The sequence below is a fragment of the Anabrus simplex genome, chromosome 7 (genome assembly GCF_040414725.1).
Source record: "Anabrus simplex isolate iqAnaSimp1 chromosome 7, ASM4041472v1, whole genome shotgun sequence".
Lineage (NCBI taxonomy): Eukaryota > Metazoa > Arthropoda > Insecta > Orthoptera > Tettigoniidae > Anabrus > Anabrus simplex.
In genome coordinates, this window is record NC_090271.1 from 304,209,515 (window position 1) to 304,234,534 (window position 25,020).

The window sequence follows — 25,020 nt, forward strand, 5'->3', positions numbered from 1 at the left end:
GAATTTCCAATTTGCTTAAATTACTGTATTTATTTAAATTATTGTTGATGATGGGGAATAGTTTAGATGTCTGTATGCTGGGATACATGTTCACAATATCAAAAGAATGGAGAGTGTGATTGGGTTGAATATTGAACTTTTTTAAGTTCATCTATTAGCTCTGTAGTGTTTTCAATGGATTTATTAGATACAAATTGTTCATTTTTCTTTAAGAACATTTGGATGAACTGGGCAGTTTTGTATAAAGGGCTAGATCTATAATTGATGATTGGGCGAATGGGGACGCCGACCTTGTGAATCTTGGAAAGTGCTTTTGCGGTGGTGGGAAGACCTGGGTTCATGTTTATTCATTTTGTTTTTTCTTGATCTGTAAATACTGTAGGTAAGGAGTATTCTTTAGCATCTGTTTGAGTAGTCGTTGAATTTTTTGAGTGGGGTCCTTTTTAACTATGGTGAATGAACTCTCTATGAAAAATTTCATTGTTTTACTGATGTACTCGTTTTTGTCCATAATGACAGTTGTGTTGCCTTTATCTGCTTTTGTAATAACAAGATCATTGTCATTGATCTTTTTAAGGGCATAAATGCATTTTTGTTAGGCAATCGAGTCCTTGTTATTATTCTGATTGAAGGGGATGGTCTTATTAGGAGTAAAAATATTGTTCAGTTACCTTTTTATATCGATTCTTAACTCATCTTGTTTATCTATTGGTGCTTTGCTGATGGCCAGTTCGATTGTTATGTCACAGTAGTGGCTATGTTAAGTGCGTTGAGATTGGGCCAATTATGTTTGGGTCCTTTGGCTAAGATAGAGTTTTCGTCATCATTCAAAGTTACCTTAGATAAGTTTATAACTAACTGGTGGGTGGAATTGCTTGGTCTCATTCAAGGTGATTCCGGTTTCACTGATATGGCTAAAATGCGAGGTGTCAAATTCTTTAGTGTACTAAAACTGACAACAAAAATTTCACCAATATTCTCTTTTGGGCGGGATATGTAGACGATACTTTAGTAATCATGGATGAAAAACCAACAGATGCAGCTTCCACTCTTCTCGGCTTCAACAACATTGATCCACACATCAAGTTCACGCTTAAATCCGAAAATGATCAAAAAATAATTTTTTTTTAGATTTAACCATTTTCAACAGAAGTAGCGAGTACACATTCTACAAGGCCTTTGGTAAAAACAAAGGTTAAATTACTGGCCCAAAAACCTTTTTAACTTACAAGATTTTCAGAAAACCCATGCAAAAAGCTAATACTATCTGCCAAGAGTCTATACACCCTCAGGCGCACAAACAAGCAACTTACAATAGCTTGGTCCACCAAGCCTTCAATACACCTATGTCTAAAAAAAAACTAAAAAATGAAATGAATACCATTCACACAATCGCAAAATCCGACGGTTACAATAGCTTCTTCATAGAAAGAATAATTAACAAATACAAATTGTTCCGGGGATTCTGTGAAACGCAGAGGTGGAAGAAGGTGCGGGCATGAATGGGTGGATATAAGACAGTCAGAAGATTAATTTAAAACTTTAAAATTAGAGCCATATTTCTTTCTCTGCTTTTTTTTTTTTTTTTTTCCCAAAGTTAGACTTTACATATTCAGGTACCAAAATTTAGCTCACAATCTAGGTAACAACTTCTAGAAAATCAGAACAATCAATTAATAACAAATTAGCAAGCTTGAGCTTGCAACTCTCGAATTACCAATATTACATGAGCACAACTGCTCCCATTAACAAACAGTAAAGGAGACGGGTCTCCCAATTTCTTTTACATCAACAGAAAGAGCGTTACTGCTCTATCAATTTACACTTAGGAATCTATTTTCAAAAATTTCCAGTCCTATCAAAGGCACAACCTAGATTTTACAAAATCAAACAGTAGTCACTGTCTTAAATACTCAACAGTCTGATTTCTTTACTATTAAAAGAATGACAGAGTTTAATAGGAGTAGCGAGTACACATTCTACAAAGCCTTCGGTAAAAACAAAGGTTAAATTACTGGCCCAAAAACCAAAATGGAAAGGAGGCGAACCCTTGCACTCCTAGAAATTTACATTACATGCATAAAAACCTATTTGAGCTTACGGTCCGATGTTACAGAGGCTCCTTTATAAACACACACTCTAGACTGGAGCGATCAACAAGACAACCTGGTCCTAAAATGTGCCAGCTTTTATAGCCGAGGGGAAAGTTCCAGAAAACTCTGGGCTAAGGCCCTGACGCACCCCTAATTCTCACTGGATAATCAAATAAATACCAGAAGGTTTTGATTGGTAGAAGAGATGTACAACAATTTTCAATGGCCAACATAGAAGTGTTGATAAATTTTGAAAATCAAAAACAAACACTAAACATTCCAGTTTAGGAAACCTTTACATACAAAATGTCTCCATAATTTTAATAGTCCATCTTCACACCAGAGGGCACAACGTAATTTTACAGTAGTGACATCTGTTGAGAAATGTTTAAACTTCTTGCGCAAGTTGTACAAGTTTTATATTATAGATAACATTCTCCAAGGCGCTTAATTTGAATGTACACAAACATCGCCCTTTGACAACGTTAAAGAAATAAAAACCTAACTTTTCCTCTTATTCTACTTTCACTTTTAATAAAGTTACCAATATCTTTAAGAAACACAATATAAAAATAGCTTTCAAATCTAACAACAAGAATGCAGAAATCTTACATAACTCCACATCAGTGAACAGGCATAACATTTTCTCAAAATCGGGTGTTCACATAATTAAATGTAATAATTGTAATTTTTCGTACGTGGGACAGACCGGGAGAAGTTTCAACATAAGGTACTCGGAACATGTAAATGTCCTGAGATACAACAAATTCTCGGCAGTCGGGCAACACATGCATGACTCAATTATACTTTTACCGACATAGTACAGGATATGGAAATCCTTGAGATAATAAATAAAGGACCTCTTCTAAACATAACGGAAAACTGTTTCATACATTTAGACCAGCATTTCAATTCAAACTATAATCTTAATGACATTTCGGAGAAACCCAATATTTTATTTGATCTTCTCATTAACATAATAAGAAAAGTTAAGCCAACAAATCAGAGCTCGATCTTTTGTTCCATTCATGGTGCCTTCCCACAACAACCCCCCCTATTCCCTCACCACTCGGCCCCTCCTTCCTCCCCTCTCCCTTCCCTGCTCCCTCCTTTCGTCCTACCCCGCCTTCCTGTGTACCTCTCATTCATACCTACTCTCCATATCAGTCACGTCCTACTAGCCACGCTCTTCACACCACTGTGCAAGCTGAGTCACATATATTACTTATGCTATCATCCACCCCATGTTTTTCAGAAGTCCTCGTACTAATTTTGGCTTTTATTATTCATTAGGTCAAACTTGTTCTGCATTGAACTGCGAGTCTTTACCACCTAGGACTTCGAAAACTAATCTGATCTTCAAGCGCAATATTCACCCACTGCATGAAGAATTTCTATGTAACTTATCTAACGGCATCATTGTGCTGCATTCAACTTTATTTACATCATGTGCACAACTGAATCTTCTATGACACTTTTCCATACAATGTCACTAGGTCATTAGAATTTTATTATAAATGTAACACTAGTTTAGGATCCTTCTCTATCAAGAACATTTCACCAGAAACGATTGCAATGGCTACTTTGAGCCTTATTTTAATGTTTAATATAATACGTGCACGGCTAAAAAGTTTTTACCATATCAATATCGTTCTGATCATTTGTCATTTTCAATTTTAACTTCGCAAGGTTACACTATAGTAACCAAAACCTGCTTAACTTTTAATTCTCATTTGTTTTATCTAACATTATTATATTTGTACATTGTTTTTCAGACTATCTGATGCTTTTGTATAATTTGAGTTATTCGTTGATGATGACCTTGACCTAGGTCAAAACTAGTACCATTTTTATAAGTAACTTGTAATGTAACTCACATTGCATAAAATGTTTTATTGAAAAGGTGGAACTGTTAATAATTTATTTAAATATCAATGTAATCGAAGTTCAATACGGACCAATCAACATGAAATTTATATTCTACAATCTCACTAATTACTTTTATGGTTTTTGGAGATGCCGTGTTATGTTCCAGTAAATCTACCAATACGAGGCTGGCATATTTGAGCATTTTCAAATACGAGTTGACTGAGCTGGGGTTGAAACCTCAAACTTGAGTTCATAAAGTCAGTGCCCTACCTTTGAAGCCATCCATGCTAGCAGCCTGTGGTAGAGAAATTGGTAACATCTGGTAGTTGATCAAATATAACACTTTTCTTTTAGGCAGATGGTATCTCTATGGCTTGAGTTAATAATTTGGAATTCAAGCTACAGTATATAGAGAATGGCAGGAACATCAAAAGGAACACATAACATGACGAACACAATGACATACAGTTGGGAATAGGAAGAAATAGAAAATGAAAAAATTATGAAAAAACTCCCCTCTTCCTACACTGACCTGTTATTGAGTTTATCCTGTTGTTACTTTTGACGTTCTTATATTTTCATATACTGCTTGATTTGATTCTTTTTTGTCCTTTCCATTACTAATACTAAACCTTCCTTTACTCCTTCTATGTTTGTCCATTTCCTAGTCCTCAGAGAAATAGAATATCAAACTCCAGCAAGTTCAGAATGCCTGTGTGCGTTTCATCTTCATTATTTGTCAAGACTGTGATGTAAATTTTTACTACTAAGCCACAGAGTGATTGAAACTCAGGGATAGACAATCATACTCAGCTGCTTGCTTACTGCTGAGAATTTTAAAATCTAATGCTCCCTCATATATTACCGAGTCCTTTGTTCAGATGAGTCAAGTGCATGATCGGGACAATACGTTTACAGCTAACACCCTTCAGTTTTCACAGCATAGTACGGTAAAGTGCAGTAAGTCGTTCATTGTCACTGCCTCTCAATTAAACAATGACCTTGAACTATATGAAATACAGCAAAGTAGTGTCAAAACTCAGAAAAAATAAAAGTCTTAATACCGCTACCTCTCCAGCCATGTAAGTGAATTTTAACCGATAGTACGAAATAACATAATCTCCTACATACATTTCTCTTACGTCTTCTCTTCCTTGTTAGTGTAGTCTGTTTGTCCAACTCTTGTCCCGTTTCTCTACGGAGTCGAGTATGAGGTGAGATGAATCTGTCATGGCGGGTTTTTTTAATCTAGAGAAATGAATTTCATTTTATGGGTCCGTATTGAACTTTGATTAAACCAAATTAAAATAAGTGAGTTAAATCCACTTTTTTCTTTTTTTTTTTTTCCTTTTAGACCGGATGTCCTTCCTGACGTCAACCTCATCAGAGGAGTTAACGAGATGAAAATAATGAAGACGTGACATACGACACTAGGAAGGGAGAGGGTGAAACCCGGTGCCAGCATGTAGCCTACTCCTGTCTAATAGCACCAAGGGGTCTGCTCAAGGCTTAACGTCCCCGTTCAACGAACGAATCACCATCAATTTAATCCAGGCTTTTGGCACGCAATCTAGTGATTAGAAATTGTATACCACTACTTCCCCCACCCTGCCGGCCAACATTCTGATGGTGAAATTTTTTTTTCGACCAACGGGACTTGAACCGGCTAACCTCGGTGTCAGACCGCTTAGACTTCAACGCCTTAACGATCATGGCCACCAGGCGGGTTACCCTCGTTAGTGTAGTCTATGTTTCTGAAATGGTAAAAGTAATATTGTAATCTCCTAGATGTTTAGTTATTAATCTTACTTTTTTTATCCTCAGTAGGAAAATGTATCTTACACTCTTGTGTATTCTTTTCATTAGAATTTGTATAGTAATTGATACATTTAAGTTAAGGTGGCAGTTAGTTACAGCCAAAGGGACCTCTGGTCCTACTTTTAATTAACTTTAAATAAATGTATTTCTATTTCTATTTTCTATTAATCTTTATATTTTTTCTCTCTTTCCATTTCCCATCTTTATCTGACTGGGCTCCTAATGAAGCCGGGAAGCAGAAACAAGATCATCGGAGGCTGATAAATGGATGTAGAAGAACTGGATTGATAAGAAGAGAGCCAAATCTATTTGAAGATTGCAGTGTAAGAAGATGTGGAGATTGTTCTTGTCCTTTTGTGTTTTCTATTCCCCCCTCCACTCTTACCACATTGACCTGTCATTGTTTTTGTCCTGTTAACTGTTCCTTTAACTGTCCTATATTTCTATACAGGGTATATCACCTAAAACTTGAACCCCAAATATTTCTGAAATGGAAGGCGCTATTGATGTGTTTTCACAGGAATTAAGTGCAACCAAGGGCTCATAATTGTAACCCATACACAGATTTTAATAATTTTATTAGAATGTGTATTTAATTTAGTAAGTTACATTTTTTTTCAAATGGCACAATGCATATTGAAATTAACAAAATAAAACTTTTTTTTTTTTACAAGTTGCTTTGTTACACCAACACAGATAGGTCTTCTACTTAAAACACTTTCTTTCCTCATTTCTTTATTCACAACTCTAACTCGAGAATATTTTTCTTGTAGGTTCCGCCTTGGATCGAGAACATTTCATTTCAACATACGTAACAACAAACTTGTTCTATGAGATCCATTCTCCTGTTACGTTAACATACTACAGTACGAAGTTTGAGCCCAGTGCTTTATATAATTACGCAAGCTTATATTTCTTGAGGAACTACCTTCTCATAAAGAACCATCTGTTACTTTTACACCAGCCCATTATTGATGAAATATGGCTACAATATGGCTGTTTTAATGAAGAAAAACAATTAAAAAGGATCTCCTTGTTACTTGTACACATCATACTACTAGCGAATTATAGACGAAAAATACGCCATATTTTACCAACAAAGTGCAATAATAATATTTTAAAACGTTTAATAATGGATTTTAGATTCTTTTAATAACATGACTTTCAAGTTGTAAACTTGTAAAATGTAGCTGAAGGACTATCAAGTCATACACTTGTAAATAACATTATTCAGCTACTACATATATGGATATCCATTTTAAGTTATTTAGTATATTTTAACTATAAGGTCTAACATGTCAATGTCACTTTATATGTCTTTATAAACTCCCTATGGCTGATGGCAATCACTTTGCTGAAACTGGTACCATGAAATAAGTAAATGACTATGGGGTGATTTAATAATCTCTCACATAATTTAGTATTGAATAGGTGGATCCTTATATTTCATTTCATTACTTTGTGAACAGATAGGTCTTACGGCACCGATGGGACAGGAAAGGGCTAGGAGTGGGAAAGAAGTGGCCATAACCTTAATAAGTTACAGCCCCAGCATTTGCCTGGTGTGAAAATGGGAAACCATGTAAAACCATCTTCAGGGCTGCCGACAGTGGGGTTCAAACCCACTATCTCCCGAATACCGGATACTTGCCGCAAAAATTAAACTAGAGTAAATTATGTCAGTGGTGGATCCCCTCCCCCATCTCTCTCTCTCTCTCCCCCTCCCTCCAGGATTCTAGTACAAGTGGTTTACGAGCTATTGTAGTTCAAAAATTGTAAATATGGCAGTTGACTGCTCCATGTGTCAGCAAGAACTTAAGGAAAAAGAGTGTATAGACAAATTCTTTGGATTCCAAAGAAGAAATAAAATGGGCTTTCAAAGGTTGTGTTCAAAATGATGACCACCAGCTTCAATACAAGTTTTCAGTCTGCTGTGTAAAGATTTATGCACACGAAATTTCAGCACAGGCAGCAATAATACGTCATTTCATACCATTTGGTATAGTCGGTATGATAAAGATGGAGCTTTGTCCAGAGAGAAAAATCTAAAGTTGTGAACAGGTGAACAGGCCGGCCAAGGTACATGTCCTCTTTGTCCAATCCAACGATTTGGAAACAATCAATGAAGAAAAAGCTGTAGCACATTGTGCATTATGCGCTGGACAGCCATCATACTGATACCACATGTTCCTCCTAGTCTGCAATGGAATGTCGTCTAACATCTGTGGAAGTTGATCTGCTAGGAGGCTGAGATACTTTTCATAATCTAGTGTTCCTTCGATGAAAAAAGAACTTATGAGCTGATGGTTCACTGTATCACACCACACATTTAAACTTCATGGACACTGACATTTCACTTGACAAAGTTAACGGGGATTGTTTACGGACCAATAGTGCATGATTTGGAAGTTTATTTGGCCATGATTTGTAAATGTTGCTTCATCACTAAACAAGATAAATAATAAATTGGTGTATATTGTCTTAATGACCATGTACACAAAAAAAAATATTGTATTTTCTGCAATTTGCTTTACATCACACTGACAGGTCTTCAGGAAAGGGCTAGGAGTGAGAACGAATCGACTGTGGCCTTGATTAAGGTACAGCCTGGTGTGAAAATCTGAAACCATGGAACACCAACTTTAGGGCTGCCAACCCGAACCCACGATCTCCCAAATGCAAGCCGAGAGCTACACAACCCAAACCGTGCAGCCACTCTCTCGGTTAAACACTATTCTCGAAATAGTTTCCATGTAGCTCATGATAGGGAAAGACATGATAAAGATGGAACTTATCACGGTCGAGAATGTGTAGTACATTTGCCTGAATCACATCACTTCCTCATGCAATTGCACAAGAACTAACATGTGGATCTGTAGCATCAGCAACTAGAACATTAATTTCACAAGCTTCTCCAGTTACTCGTTTGTTTCTGTTGTTCTCTGGATGTTACACTTCCAGTTTCACATAACTGGTTGTACAGCTTTACAAAGAATTGTTGAGATGGGCAACCCCTGCTGGAATATTATTCTGCATACAGAGCACAAGTTGATAACCATAATAGGTTAATATGGTTGTTTGATCCCGTATTGACTTGTCTGAATACAGAGCACAAGAATGAACAGAATGTTTCCTACATTCTCTATACACCGCTAATATGTCTGCCTTTTCTTTTTCAGCAATGGTAAATACCATCTTCCACCACGCCCTGCATCTTGAACTACCACAAAGTAATGGAGAAGGAAGTCGCAATGCAATCAAGCATACAGTACTGTAAAGAAAACATCACAGCCTCATAACTAAGCATTTGAATGGAGCAGACAACTGTCGGTATTTACAATTTTCAAACTACGATAGCTCATCAACTACTTGAACTTGAATACTGAAAACATACTAATTTACTCTAGTTTGGTTTTGTTAATGTCAAAAGGGATTTTAACATACAATAGAGGGAAATATAATTGATCCACCTTTTTTCAATACATAATTTGTTGTTAATATGATCACAACATTTTTTATTCAGTACTGGTTTCGGTGTCTATGGACACCATCATCAGCTGAAACAGGTCGTATGAACAAAGATATACAAGTACATATATAGACCCTTAGTAATAAGTGACATTATAGGATGAAGTAAAAATTCAATGCTTAAAAGAATATAAACAAGTTATGTGCTTGTTGGTCAAAGCATAAAATGAAAGTGAAGATATTAACAAATGTTTAAAGACTTGATCACTTTGGAATGGTTAAAAAGTCTCAAGCGTAGCAATGCTACACACTGGATGAAAATAAAACATGGACATCCAAAAACTGACGTAGTACGCAGTCCTTCCACATAAGTTAGTATTGATAATAATGTAACATAAGTAAGTTTGATGGTGGCTTGTAATATCATCTCATAAAAAGAAGCCATCAATTATGAGATACTCAAAGAAGTGGTTCATTTGCAGGCAAAGAGAAAGTAGATATATGGCCAGAAAGTTCTCGATCCAATTCGGAACCTGAAGTATGAAAAGAAGGTTAAGAGTTGAAAAGGGATTTTTACATTTTTGCATTTGAATAAAACTGTAACTTTCTAAAATAACAATAATGATAATAATTCTAATAATTATTAAAATCTGTGTATGGGCTAATATGAGCCCTTGATTACAATTCATTTTTGTGAAAACAGCAAATCAATAACACCATCCATTTTAGAAATATTTGGGATTCAAGTTTTAGGTGATTTATCCTGTATATAGCTTGATTTCCAGTTGTTTGTCCTTTCCATTAATAATATAATGGAATTGGGTGCACTGGTATATGATTCTCAAAACCAGTAGCATTTCTTGGTATTATGTTGAAGTTCTTGTGAATGACTGAAATGATGACCACTATGATTGAGATACACAGGCCTTTAGCCACAGAGTACAAATTTTGAGGAAGAAAAAAGACTGGGAAAATGAAGAACAGGGAGGAAATTAACATCATCACATAAGCAGATTTCACTGCTGCAATGATGATATGCATCTCTCTCCAGTAGACACACACTTCCATTATGAACAAATCAATTCCCCTTAGGTGTACACATATAGAAGGTTTTACTGTATTTGCAAAACATCAAGTTTAATAGAAGTCAGTCTCATTCTGCATTTAGAAAAACTATCAAATCCAGAATTTAATTTCAGCTTATAAAGTCAAGTTAATACGTACAGTTATAGAGAGAAGGGTGTAATTCTTACGTCTATAGTTTGATGTGCTTACCAACCTGGCGCATGAATTAACTTGCAGTCTCCAGTTCAACCTACAGTAGTTAAACATAAGATCTTATCATGAACTGGGTAGGAAAGTGTGGGAAGAAAAGCTCTCACTTTCCACAGTGCTCCTATAAAAGTATTATTCAATAGGATAAGCTCACCTGCTCCTGCTCCAGTTACAACAGCGACACGACCATCAAACCTCAATTCTCCACCCATCGTAATACCTAGAAAATGCATCACAATATTGGCTAATTAAATTAACTGGTAAAAATTACATTCATATACAAAGAAAGAATACTGTATGTATTGTAGTAGTCACTGTCTTGTTAAATATGTAGAAATTGCAGCAGATGGCATTTCAAAAACAGTCAAATTAATAAGACACTAACAGAATAGGAGTTTTCTCTGTTTTTTTTTTTTTTTTTCCACATAGCACTGGCATTGACAGGTCTTATGGCAATAAGGGCTAGGGCTGAGAGAGAAGCGGGCATGGCCTTATTCAAGGTAATTAATTTACCTGATGTGAAAATGGGAAACCATGGAAAACCATCTTCAAGGCTGCCAACAGTGGAATTTGGTGCCCTATTTCAAAATTTTCAAAATTGTAAGCTCACTAATATGTGACCCAAATCAAATAGCCACCTCATTAGGTAACAGAGTAGTTTATAATACTAAAATTATTAAATAGTTGGTTGTCCAGAATGTTCTTAACATTTCTGATTTTAACATTCTGTATGTAGTCATACTATTTCAAAACACATGATATGACATGAACATGAGTTAAATGACATTTGACTGTCTCCGAGTCAAGTTCAGTTGTTATCACACCAAGTTCAATAGCTGCAGTCGCTTAAGTGTGTCCAGTATCCAGTTTTCGGGAGATAGTGGGTTCGAACCCCACTGTCGGCAGCCCTGAAGATGGTTTTCTGTGGTTTTCCATTTTCACACCAGGCAAATGCTAGGGCTGTACCGTAATTAAGGCCACGGCCGCTTCCTTCCCACTCCTACCCCTTTCCTGTCCCATCGTCGCAATATGACCTATCTGTGTCGATGCGACGTAAAGCAACTTGCAAAAAGTTGTCACTACAAAGTGGTGGTGGCAATTATTATTTTAAGGGGAAGTACGACTAAATAACTATCCCAACTTAACTCTAAACAGAACACATAAAGGAATAGCTCCAACCCTTCAAAGAAACAATGTACTGGTAAAAGAAAGGGAAGGGTTAAGAAAGTGGTGAAAATAAAAAAGACGCCCTAGGCTTCGCAAACCTAATACCGATGGGGTCAGAAGAGAACAAGAGTTGACTAAGGGAGGTTGGATGTATGTATGTTCAGTCTTCAGCCCTAAGGCTGGTTGGATCCTCAACAGCTCCGCCATCAGCTGTCATAGATGGCCTAGGCATCACTCAAGAGGCGTACTAGGGAAACGAGGAGTGAGGTAGTTTCCCGTTGCTTTCCTCACCAAGCCAGAAGTTGTATTACATGCTATTACATACCAGTCTGCCAAGCCCACTGAAATGCATGCACCAACCAACCCTATGAGCAACATTTTCACACCATTCATAGCAGGGACTGGCTGCATAAGGATTGGCATTACTAGCACCGCTCATACCTCAGTCACTTTCATATTGTCAAAGCCAAGGATAAGACAGAGACAGATCAATGAAAGTAACAAAATTGCTCTAGCCCATACCAGAAGACATAGTGCACTGTAAACACTAGGTCATGCCAGCAAATGCAAGGGAGGTTGGATAGGTAAGATAAGAGAAGCCTGACTCAACTATGAACCCAAGTTGCCAACCTGTTAGTCATCTTTAATGATAGGAAAGGGACACAATGGATATATTCTTTGTGGCTTTCCATGAGGGGATGATCAATACAATCAGTCGGCTGTTCTTTAAAGGCACAGGGTCATGTACACCCCCACCCCCTTATAAGACACGAGCCTCCTTGCTTTTCAGGTAGAAATTAAAATAAGAAGATAATCGAAATTAAGGTAATTACGTCATCATGGCATAAATACAGCCGTATCATATGCTTCTATTCTGCTAGTCCCAGTGCTAAATGCAGCAGCTGGGCATAACCCCTCTGTGACTGAAGGTGCAATGTAAAATGAAACCTTTCCACTACTTTGCCACTGGACATGTGGACGAGGGAGAAATTGCAAACATTACAGGAGCCTCTGTCACAAACTCGATATATCCGGAGCTCACAGCTGGCAATGTGGGGGACGGCAGTTTAGGGGTTTCTAATAGTACTATGTTTTCATCCTGAAATGCTGTTCGAAGTCAGCGTGTTAGTAATTGTGAAAGCAAGTGTGAGTGTGGTGTGTAATATTTATAAATCCAACAATTTAATCGTTACATTTAGTAGTTTCTTCATAAGGATGAAAACAGTCCAAATGATGTTGTTCTCTTTAATTCAGTGTGCATTATTTACTGTACAATATACTTAGTGTATTCAGCTGACTATTTACTATACAACATACTCTATTCTGTGCACTTCAATTCACTTTTCTGTGTATCCATAACACTGTTGTAAAGTTAATGACCCAGATGATGATGATGACGACGACGATAATAATGTCAGGCTGAGTACTTCATATAGTAGAGCGCTGGCCATCTGAGCTCAAGTTGGTAGGTTCGAACCCGGCTCGATCCGGTAATATTTGAAGGTGCTCAAATACATCACCCTAGCGTCTGTGAATTTACTGGCGTGTAAAAGAACTCCTGCAGGACAAAATTCTGGCACTTTAGTGTCTCCAAAAACCGTAAATGTTCAGTGGCGCATTGTGAGGTATGAATTCAGTCAGTCAGTCAGTCAGTTTAGTTCTGCTCTCATCTGGGTGACCCCCTCAATTCATACCTCACAAGCTGCCACTGAATACAATACCATTTACAGTACACAATGCCACACAGAAGAATATTTATGGAGTGTGAAGAATGAGTGATGCTTGCGCACAAACGGTCTAGACGTGGTTTGTGAAATTCAAGCCTACGAATTTCAACTTAGCCTTTCAGCAATGGACGACAAAGTTTACTTGCTGGACCAGAGATAGAATGCCAGACTCATGATCCCAAAATTGCAGCAAAAAATCTATTTGTTTCTTTTCGCAAGTTACTGGCATAACAATACTTTCTCTTTGCAGCTTTTTTTTTTTTTCTAGTGGTTTTACATCGCACCGACACAGATAGGTCTGTTGATAAACTTAACCATGATAAGTTAATATGGTTGTTTGATCCGTATTGACCTGTCTGAATCTATTACAGAACTACTTGAAACAGTTTTACTTGAATCTGTCTTGTCAATACACCTTATAATGAAAGAAAACTATTTATTATACCATACGTGTTACATTCCCTTCATCAGTGGTCAGTTCAAAGAATAAAACAATGTAACACAATCTTAAGTTTTTATAATTTAAAGAAGTACTACATCCTAATTCACCATATATTTGGGACCCTTGTTCAAAAGTTCTATCTCTATCTGAAAAATGTGTGTCCGTCAAATTTACTACTGTAGGAGTGTTGGCACGTAATGGATTTATCATCTGTTTTGTCTGTATTTTGCTTAGAATGTTGTGTTTGAGATATTCTTAATTGCATTAGTTTTTTGTCTAGTGTAGCCTGTTTCTTATCCATCAAATGCGTCAATTTGTTGTCTACATGTTGTTGGAACGACTTCCATTCTAATGGGACTAATTCTTGGGCTACTATTAAATGTGTTCTATATAACTGTAGGTTCAATTGGGCTTTCTTTTGGTACGTTATTTTGATTTCATTCTTTAACCAGATGCCGTTTACTCTATTTTGAACTCTGTGTGTATTAATATTATTTAAATTCTTTCTGTTGATTTCAAGAATTTCGGGATCAATTTCAGTTTCAGACAGTTCTTTAAGAAAGCTATATCCTTGTTTACCAGACATGTGCCGTTTTTAGAACTTTATATCGATACAAATTCTCTTTTAGACAAGATTTTAAATTAGTTTACAATAATTTTAGCAGGCGTTGTATGTCCCAATATCATATTTTATACCAACTATTTTATAATGTTAATGTCATAAAAAAATCACAGTTCAATTGTTACAAATTCTAAATGTCATTGTCCTTTTAACAATGTTTGTTTTAAGATTAAATTTAATATAGCTGATGATGCCCAATAAGAAGGGCAAAACATGTCCCCATAATATTCAGATTTTCTTTGTCTAATTAACCACATAACGTGGTACTGATTGTATTGAATAGGCTGAACAATAAATATACTCCTTTTGTAAACTAAGTGAGATCGCTGTTTTCAATACGGACCAAAAATGAGAGTGATGACTTGTAACATACCACTTAGTCGAGCAGCTCATCTTCTTTCTCCCAATTCTTCCCAGCCCAAACTTTCCAACATTTTTGTAACGCTACTCTTTTGTCGGAAATCACCCAGAACAAATTGAGCTGCTTTTCTTTGGATTTTTTCCAGTTCTTGAATGAGGTAATCCTGGTGAGCGTCCCATGCACTAGAACCATACTGTTGGGGTCTTACCAGACTTATATGCCCTCTCCTTTACATCCTTACTACAACCCTAAACACCCTCATAACCATGTGCAGAGATCTGTACCCTTATTTACAATCCCATTTATGTGATTGCCCCAATGAAGATCTTTCCTTATATTAACACCTAGATACTTACAATGATCCCCAAAAGGAACTTTCACCCCATCAATGCAGTAATTAAAACTGAGAGGACTTTTCCTATTTGTGAAACTCACAACCTGACTTTTAACCCCGTTTATCAACATACCGTTGCCTGCTGTCCATCTCACAACATTATTGAGGTCACGTTGCAGTTGCTCACAATCTTGTAACTTATTTATTACTCTACATAGAATAACATCATCTGCAAAAAGCCTAACCTCTGATTCCACTTCTTTACTCATATCATTTATGTATATAAGAAAACATAAAGGTCCCATAATACTGCCCTGAGGAATCCCCTCTTAATTATTACAGGGTCAGAAAAAGCTTCACCTACTCTAATTCTCTGAGATCTATTTTCTAGAAATATAGCAACCCATTCAGTCACTCTTTTGTCTAGTCCAATTGCACTCATTTTTGCCAGTAGTCTCCCATGATCCACCCTATCAAATGCTTTAGACAGGTCAATCGCAATACAGTCCATTTGACCTCCTGAATCCAAGATATCTGCTATATCTTGCTGGAATCCTACAAGTTGAGTGTCAGTGAAATAACTTGTCCTAAAACCAAACTGCCTTCTATCGAACCAGTTATTAATTTCACAAACATGTCTAATATAATCAGAAAGAATGCCTTCCCAAAGCTTACATGCAACGCATGTCAAACTTACTGGCCTGTAATTTTCACCTTTATGTCTATCACCCTTTCCTTTATACACAGGGGCTACTATAGCAACTCGCCATTCATTTGGTATAGCTCCTTCAAGCAAACAATAATCAAATAAGTACTTCAGATATGGTACCATATACCAACCCATTGTCTTTAGTATATCCCCAGAAATCTTATCAATTCCAGCCGCTTTTCTAGTTTTCAACTTTTGTATCTTATTGTAAATGTCATTGTCATCATTATGTAAATTTTAATACTTCTTTAGCATTAGTCTCCTCCACTATCTGGACATTATCCTTGTAACCAACAATCTTTGCATACTGCTGACTGAATACTTCTGCCTTTTGAAGATCCTCACATACACACTCCCCTTGTTCATTAATGATTCCTGGAATGTCCTTCTTGGAACCTGTTTCTGCCTTTAAAAAAAAGCACTATATTATTAACCAAACATAACACACCTCAATAAATGAGTGTTCACACCGTATGCCTGACCACAATGCAACACAATGCATTCCGAATTGAGCACAGTTACAATGACACAAGTAGACACAGACCCTCTCTCACCATGAGGGATGGTATGACTCAGTTAGCACGGCTAAGGAATACAACATCCAACAGTACTTGATGAACACATCTGCGGTAATCTGGGTTCCTTAACATTCAGACATGAATGACACAGCGGACTTTCCCCGACTCAAAAATCTACATTCTACATAGGTAGATTGCTTTCAAACAACGGTCAAGAAAAGCCCCCCCATTCTCTCTCTCTGGAATGATTATATTTTCTACCAACTCTTTTGTACAATTTGTTTTACGTCCCACTGACACAGATAGGTCCTAGAGCGACGATGGGAAAAAAGTCTAGGACTGGGAAGGAAGTGGCCTTGTCCTTAATTACTGTACGCCCCAGCATTTGCCTGGTGTGAAAATGGGAACCCACGGAACCCACTGTCTCCGGAATGCAAGCTCACAGTAATTTAACTTACGGTAGGATCGTCGGCCACTACTCGTTTCTAAGACTGGTGGTGATTATTGTTTTGGAAGAAACAGTATGACTTACCACACTTTTATAGCATGATAAGGATAAAATATGTTAGTAATCTTAACTGGAATACCTTGTAGAGGATAGAGGTGTTCAATGCGACAGCCAAGAACCCACCTACTGTCCCCCAGAAATAATTTTGCTTTTATAACCTAATACAATTTAACACGCGCCATAGTCATCGCCTAACTACATACCAGCATTTCCACTGGGTGAGACACAATGTGATATAACGTCACTCCCAGCAATGAAGTACAATGAATTCCATTACCAACCCGCGCACAAGAAATACACAACCTACCCTAACGTGTCCAGACCAATGGACATCTCACGCAGGATACTAGTGGCCTAAGGGCCACTTCGCGGCTTCTAACCTGGGGGCTTATGCCCCCAGATCCCCTTTGCTTGATCCAGACCAATGGCCTAACCAATCCAGACCAATGGCTTTGTCACTTACCAACCCAGACCAATGGAGGTGTCATGCGGGATACTATAGGCGTAAGGGTCACTTTGCAGCTTCTAAACTGGGGGCTTATGCCCACAGACCTCCTTTGCTTCATCCAGACCAATGGCTTTGTCACTAACCTACCCAAACCAATCTAGACCAATGGAGGTGTCACGCGGGATACTAGAGGCCTAGGACCACTTTGCGGCTACTAACCTGGGGGCTTGTGCCAACAGACCCCTTTGCTTGATCCAGACCAATGGCTTTGTCACTAACCTACCCTAACGTATCCAAACCAATTGTTTTGTCACTAAACTACCCTAACGTATCCAGAACAATGGCTTTGTCACCGTACAAGATTTGTAAATTCAAAAGTAGCGCTGCTGCACTAGGACTAGTTCTTTATATGAACAGTTTGCAGCTCTGTCCACCGCACGATCACGCCCATCCCACCTAGATTCGTGAGCTGGAAAATGGTAAGTTTTACTGAACTTTTGCCGCTATCGTTTTAAGAGGAAGTACAACTAGACAACCATCTTCTATATAACACTAATCGGAGAGAAAAAAGGGAAGGGATCTTTTTTTTTTTTTGCTAGGGGCTTTACGTCGCACCGACACAGATAGGTCTTATGGCGACGATGGGATAGGAAAGGCCTAGGAGTTGGAAGGAAGCGGCCGTGGCCTTAAGTAAGGTACAGCCCCAGCATTTGCCTGGTGTGAAAATGGGAAACCACGGAAAACCATTTTCAGGGCTGCCGATAGTGGGATTCGAACCTACTATCTCCCGGATGCAAGCTCACAGCCGCGCGCCTCTACGCGCACGGCCAACTCGCCCGGTGGAAGGGATCAGACACTTCGAAAAATGAGGGTACCGGCCAAAGGAAGACAAGGGCCACGAAGGGCGTGAAAATTGAAGACTCCCCAGCCCTTGCAAACCTAATAGCGTTGGAGTTGGAAAAGAATAAGAACTGACCAAGGAAGGTCGGATAGGACAGATGAAAGTGAAGAGCCTGGCACAAGTAAGTGGAAGCAATGCCAGGACTCAGCTACGGGCCCTGTGGTCCCCAACCCACGCTCCAAAGTTCAGAGCCCCTGGGGCCCCTTTTAGTCGCCTCTTACAACAGGCATCTAAAGGTGGGTGGAGGATGCAGTTGGATCTGACATAGTTTTAGCTTTTCATGGGTTTCAATTTCTTGTCTGCGACGTGCCTACTCAAACAGTGAACATCTTCTGCAGTAACTTTGTGCCAAAGAACTCAGTTTTGAGCAGTTGTTGCCCAGGTGTTAGCATTTATGTTGATGCTATTCATAGTCTTCTTAAGCTGGTCTTTATAACATTTCATAGGAGTACCTTCAGGCCTTTTGCCATGACCAATCTCACTGTAGAAAATTTGTTTAGACACTCTGCTATCATTCATACGCTGGATTGACCAACCGATCTAAGCCGATGAGTGATGAAGGCTTCTATGCTGTTCATACGCGCCTTGTCAAGAACTCCAGCATTGCTTATGTAGTCATCCCATTTGATGTTCATGATGGATCTAAGTTTCTGCTGATGGATGTGCTCCAGTTTCTTTATATCATGACGATAAAGTGTCCAGGTTTCACATCCATATAGTAATGTTGCTATGACTACAACTCAGTATACCTTTAGTTTGGTATATATTTTGAGATCCTTATTCAAGAAAACTTGGTGGGAGAGACGGCCGTAAGCTGAATGGGCAGAGCATATTTATTTGCCACATCCTTTTCTGAGTTGCAGCGTGTAGTTAGAATACTACCAAGGTAGGTGAATTGGTCTACTTGTTCAAGAGGTGTTCCTGGTACGGTGATATTTAGTTCAGGGACAGTACCACCTGTTGCTGGTTGTGCAAGTATTTTAATCTTATGGGTGTTGATGGTCGGATCAAATCATTTGTAAGCTTCCTTAAAACAGCTCATGGATGTTTGAAGCTCCTCAGGTGTATGAGCAGGTGTTGCATTGTCATCAGCGTACTGAAGCTCCATTATGGAAGTTTTATAAGTCAATCTCTGAGAACGGGGCCTGGTTTGGTTAAACAATCCACCATTATAACGAAACTTAATTTCCACACCTACATGGTCGATACCAGTAGTAGAAGTCTCGTGAAACATGGCTGCCAAGTACAGGGTGAAAAGGGTGGGGGCAAGCACGCAGCCTTTCTTGAGCCCATTTGTGATAGGAAATTCTGATAGCTCATTCAGGTGAAGAACTCATTCAACTGTTCCATCACGAAGAGCCTAGATTAAGCCCACAAAACAGTCAGGACAGCCAAAGCTCCGTAATACCATCCACATAGCTCCTCTAAGAACAGAATCAAAGGCCTTTTCCAGGTAGGATATACATTCTATATCCTCCGATCAGGAAGGAGCTCAAGATGTAATAATGCTTGTAACTTAAACCTAAATCCACTGCTTTCTGAACAAAAACATTAATGTTTCCACTAGGAGAGTCAATCACTCGAGTATCACAGCTGACTCTCAAAAACTGAATAAACTAAGGACATGAACTCCTTGAAAGGAACTTCCAGAAGTGTCCCTTTCTGGAGAAGAAATAGTTGTAAAATAAAATGATTTTGTTTTTGTAACAATCATTTAGTTGAGTCTGATAATATGAAATAAGATACCAGTATGTAAATTCCTCTTCCCCAAAACACCTAAGATCAGTTTAGCACCATTCAACCCCAACTCCATGGTGAACTAGATTATGGTATGCAGCTGATTTAGGTCAGTTTTTCAGAACAGTCTGTCCACATCATGAATGGATCATCCAAATATATCTCCTCACTTTGATATCATTCATTCAGAAATGTAAATTATCAGAGATTATCATGGACCAGCTCACAAGAGCCAGCGGGGAGTGGGGAATGGAGATCAACATTTGCAAGACAAAGGTCATGATCGTGAACCGGGTAAACAACTTACCACACTTGAGACAAATAGGGAGGTTTTGAAGTGGTGAGCAGATTTAATTATCTCGGTGCCCTAATAATGAACAATGGGGCCTGCTCGCATGAGATCAGGAGACACCTTGCAATCACACACAAAGATGACGAACATATGGAAAGACAGAGCCATCACTAACACCACCAAATTCAGGCTGGTAAATACTCTTGTTTTCCCCATTGTCACATACACAGCTGAAACCAGGACAATTCATAAAACTGATGGGAAGAAGATTGAAGAGCTGGAAATGTGGGTGTATCACCAAGTTCTAAAAGTATCCTGGACCAAGCACCGGACGAACGCTCCATCCTAGAAGAGCTCAAGATCAAGGAGAAGACTAGCCAGGCCTATCTGCGATACTCTGGCCACATATCAAGGAGAACTAGAGATATGGTAAAGATGATCGTGGAGGGCAAAGTGCAAGAAACAAGGACCCAAGTAAGAGCTCCAGCAATGTGGACTGAGCAGATGAAGGAGTTGGTTGGGAGGTCTCTACACTAAGCGACGCATCTAGCGCAGCATAGAGGAGCATATCAAAATCTCTAACCACACATGACATGCCACACACCCTGTGAAGGGTACCTGTATAGGAAAGGGAGTTAGCGCCTGATTTTTGTCCTATTTTGATTCTTGACAGCATTCAGCTTCATGTTCCCTTATAAGTCTAGTACCAAACCAAATGCTAGAGTTTCATCTTAGCCATGAGTGATACATCACTATTTCATGGTATATTCTATATCCAATAATAGAAATGATTCCCAGTTGTACCCTCCCGATGATTTATTAATGTGATATATCAGTGATGGAATGAGTAGCTCAGGCAGTAGAGCACTGGCCGACTTAGTCCAACTTACCAGGTTCAATCCTGCCTCATCTAGTGATATTTAAAGGTGTTCTAATACGTCAGTCTCGTATCGGTAGATTTACTGGCACGTAAAAGAACTTCTGCGGGACAACATTCTGACACTTCTACGTCTCCGAAAACCTTAAAAATTATTTGTCTTCAATTTTTCCCCAAGTTCATAAGAGTAGTTCGCTACTTGTAAGATCTATAACTGAGATCTGCTTAAAGTAGGTCTATACCATCACAGTAGCCAATGAAATGTACAGGAGACTCCAGGCAATTACTGAAAGGAAGGGCTGAATAAATCACGATATAGGCTTCTATGCGTAAAAAGACAACCAAAGGCTAACATTAAGACTGTCTTAAGACTGATAAGACTATCAGCATGAAAATGACAGTGAACTTACGTGCCAAGTCACAATGACACTTCAAAATTAGCCTAATGATTAAGTTGTCCGACAGTCAAATTTAAAAGACAAAATAAGACATACATACCGTGTTATGTACCGGTATCGACGACCTGAAAATAATTACGCAAGCTACGCTAAGTAAGCTTCAGACTCTACAATATCCTTAGGCGAACGTCGTTCTGCAAGTCACGATGCTACGTAATACAGTATTTCAAGTGTAGTACCACACAGTTCAATGGTTCATCATCGAATGAAATGGCTGGTTCATGGTTAGGTTATGATAAACATTGGGATTGGACGATTGGAACTGGACACATTTATCATTCAGGAACGTGTTCAGACAACAGTGGAACAGTAAAGAACTGTTGTCCTGTCACTGCGACACTCTTCCAAGATCTCTTCTTCTCCTTCGTGGTTAGTTGTTGGACATCGTCGTAAGACGCTACGTCCAGTCACTGGTATGCGGGTTAATTAATGTCTGGGAGAGGTGCCAACAGTAGAAGAAAGTAGTACACTACGAAAGAGGAGGGAGAGCTATGTAAAGAAGCGACTTACAACGGTTAATGATGAAACTTCAATCAATCAATCAATCAATCAATCAATACTGATCTGCATTTAGGGCAGTCGCCCAGGTGGCAGATTCCCTATTTGTTGTTTTCCTAGCCTTTTCCTAAATGATTTCAAAGAAATTGGAAATTTATTGAACATCTCTCTTGGTAAGTTATTCCAATCCCTAACTCCCCTTCCTATAAATGAATATTTGCCCCAGTTTGTCCTCTTGAATTCCAACTTTATCTTCATATTGTGATCTTTCCTACTTTTATAAACGCCATTCAAACCTATTCGTCTACTAATGTCATTCCACGCCATCTCTCCGCTGACAGCCCGGAACAAACCACTTAGTCGGGCAGCTCTTTTTCTTTCTCTCAATTCTTCCCAACCCAAACATTGCAACATTTTTGTAACGCTACTCTTTTGTCGGAAATCGCCCAGAACAAATCGAGCTGCTTTTCTTTGGATTTTTTCCAGTTCTTGAATCAGGTAATCCTGGTGAGGGTCCCATACACTGGAACCATACTCTAGTTGGGGTCTTACCAGAGACTTATATGCCCTCTCATTTACATCCTTACTACAACCCCTAAACACCCTCATAACCATGTGCAGAGATCTGTACCCTTTATTTACAACTTAGGAAAATACCAATGATATATAGGCTAAACGATCAGGGAAGAACACAGGGTTCTAATTCTTCACGTCTGTGTGGTCTGTCACGACGTCTTACTACAAACAAACAAGACCGGACCACATATAAGGGTGAATATGTGCAAGTCCGTACCTAGAGGAAAGGAAAAGGTTACAAATGGATGTTACATACAACGAAAAAATTGACGATTAAGTCGACAACGTGAAAAGTCGGTTAGGACACTAAACACGAAACGCTTAACGGCAGTTGGTAACCCTCATGAAAAAGCTTACCTATGCATTCGCGACGGTGATGTTCATATGTCTGACAGTGAAAAAAGATGGGAGTTACAGTACTGACTGCTCGGCTACATGGACAGAAGGTACTGTCAAGAAGAGTAAGGCAAAAGAGATGTGTAAGCTTACAGACACGATTTAGGTGGAGGCGGATGTGTGGAGAGTGCTCCCACAATTCTATTACAATAGCCGTATGTTTTACTTGGAAAGAGTGGAGTGTTCCAATAAAAGAAGAGTTTCTTCCTGTAATGACTTTAACAAATGCTTCAAGCGGACGTTTTGTCCCACGTCTGCCATTAAATCTTCAATTTTCTTAGAAAAGGCGCGACATTGGTCGATAAAAGTAACATTGGAATTACCGTGTAAAGCCGTGACAGAGGGAGATGCTGATAGTGGTGCGTGGGAATCCGAAGGTTGCCCGTGGGGACTTGACTTCCGTGATGTAGATGCAGGCTCGTTAGAAGTAGCAGGTATCAAACGCACGACTGGAGTGCCAGAATGTTCTGGAACCGTCTTCGGATTACTTATCAAATTGAGATATGATGCCCTGTCATAACCTGGTTTAACGGGTGGGCGGGAAGGGTTACTAACCACCATCGTAAATTTACGCTTTCGAGGGAGAGTTTCTTCCGATTGAGATTGTCTATTGGGTAAAGGAGGAAAATGTTGTGGCATCAGAAGGGGGTTGGATAGGGACTGTAATGGGGCAAAATAGTTTTTCACTTCTAAATATGATTTGTTTTCAACACTCATAATGCGTTTAATTTCGTTCTGTTGTTTGTGGATTTCACAATGTTCTGCTCCCGCAGGATGATTTCCGCCACAATTAGCGCATTTAACTACTTGGTGAGTGCAATCTTCAGTAGAGTGAGTAAGGGAACACTTTCCACATCTCGGCTCCCTGGAACGAAAATTAGTAGCGGTATGTCCATACCGCTGACATCGTTTGCATAATAAAGGAGAGAATATAAAGGCCTGAACCTCTAAAATGACTTTAAAAATGGACACACTTTTCGGAAGTTGTTGACTTTCGAATACAACCTTCACAGTACCTGTAGGGATATATTCAGTTTTTCCTTCTTTGGATGAACGTCTATTTAGACGTTGTACTTTCACTACAGGATATGGTGAGTCTAAATAGGTGAGAATGTCGGATTCGGAAATAGTAGTGTCTACTCCCCGTATTACCCCTACTCGCTGAATATTCGAGGACGGAATAAAAGCTGTCAATTTCTTTTCTTTAAGAATGGGATGAGAAAGAAAGGCGTTTGCAGCCTTACTAGACATGAAAGTAACTTGAATCCTATTTCTTCCCTTCCTATGGATGGCCTTGACGTCACCAATTTGCCTCTCGTAAAAAATCCGACCCAGAGTCATAGGGTGAATATGGCCTATTTTATTTTGAGATTCGGTCGATTCGACAAATACTATGTAAGGCCCAAGATGAGTGTTAGAATAGGTAGATACAGGAAGGTGCGGACGCTGATCCATATCACGTATTGTATCTTGAGAACTGTCTCGTTGGGTATCAGTATTACTAGCGTCCATGTGTAAGTCCTCACGCACGGCATCTTTACCAATATCAGGAGGTCGTCCTAAAGGGCCACCGCCACTATCTACAGACATAGTACTCCAAAAAGGGATTAAACTATACTAGCACCGAAACAAACACCAAAGAAAAATTACTGGGATACAAACACAAACATAAAACACTCTACTTATCTACAGACGGGAAAAAGCCGCTGCACCAGTGACCGGAGCGAGACGTGTGTACTGCACAACAGCCGAACACCGAAACTGTTCCAAGATCTCGATTCTCGATGATTGGAGCTTAGCCTACAAGGAATACAAAGCCTGCTCACTCGCAGTGTTCTCTTCAGAAACAGTGTACGCCTGGCAGTGCGCGTCTTCACCGCTGCAGCGCTAGTATACCACCTCACATCAGCATTCAGTAGCATTGGT

General features: G+C 38.9%; 1 protein-coding gene across 1 annotated transcript in view; it reads right to left on the reverse strand.

Annotated features, from left to right (window-relative positions):
• Mfe2 (peroxisomal Multifunctional enzyme type 2) overlaps positions 1-21,853 on the reverse strand; it is a 206,971-nt gene extending 185,118 nt beyond the window's left edge. The window contains exons 1-2 of the mRNA XM_067151756.2: positions 21,665-21,853; positions 10,678-10,743 (exon numbers count right to left, since the gene is read on the reverse strand). Of these exons, the coding sequence (XP_067007857.2) occupies positions 10,678-10,735 (58 nt within the window). The 5' untranslated portion in view covers positions 10,736-10,743; positions 21,665-21,853. The remainder of the gene's footprint in view (positions 1-10,677; positions 10,744-21,664) is intronic.
• Positions 21,854-25,020: the final 3,167 nt, after the last annotated feature.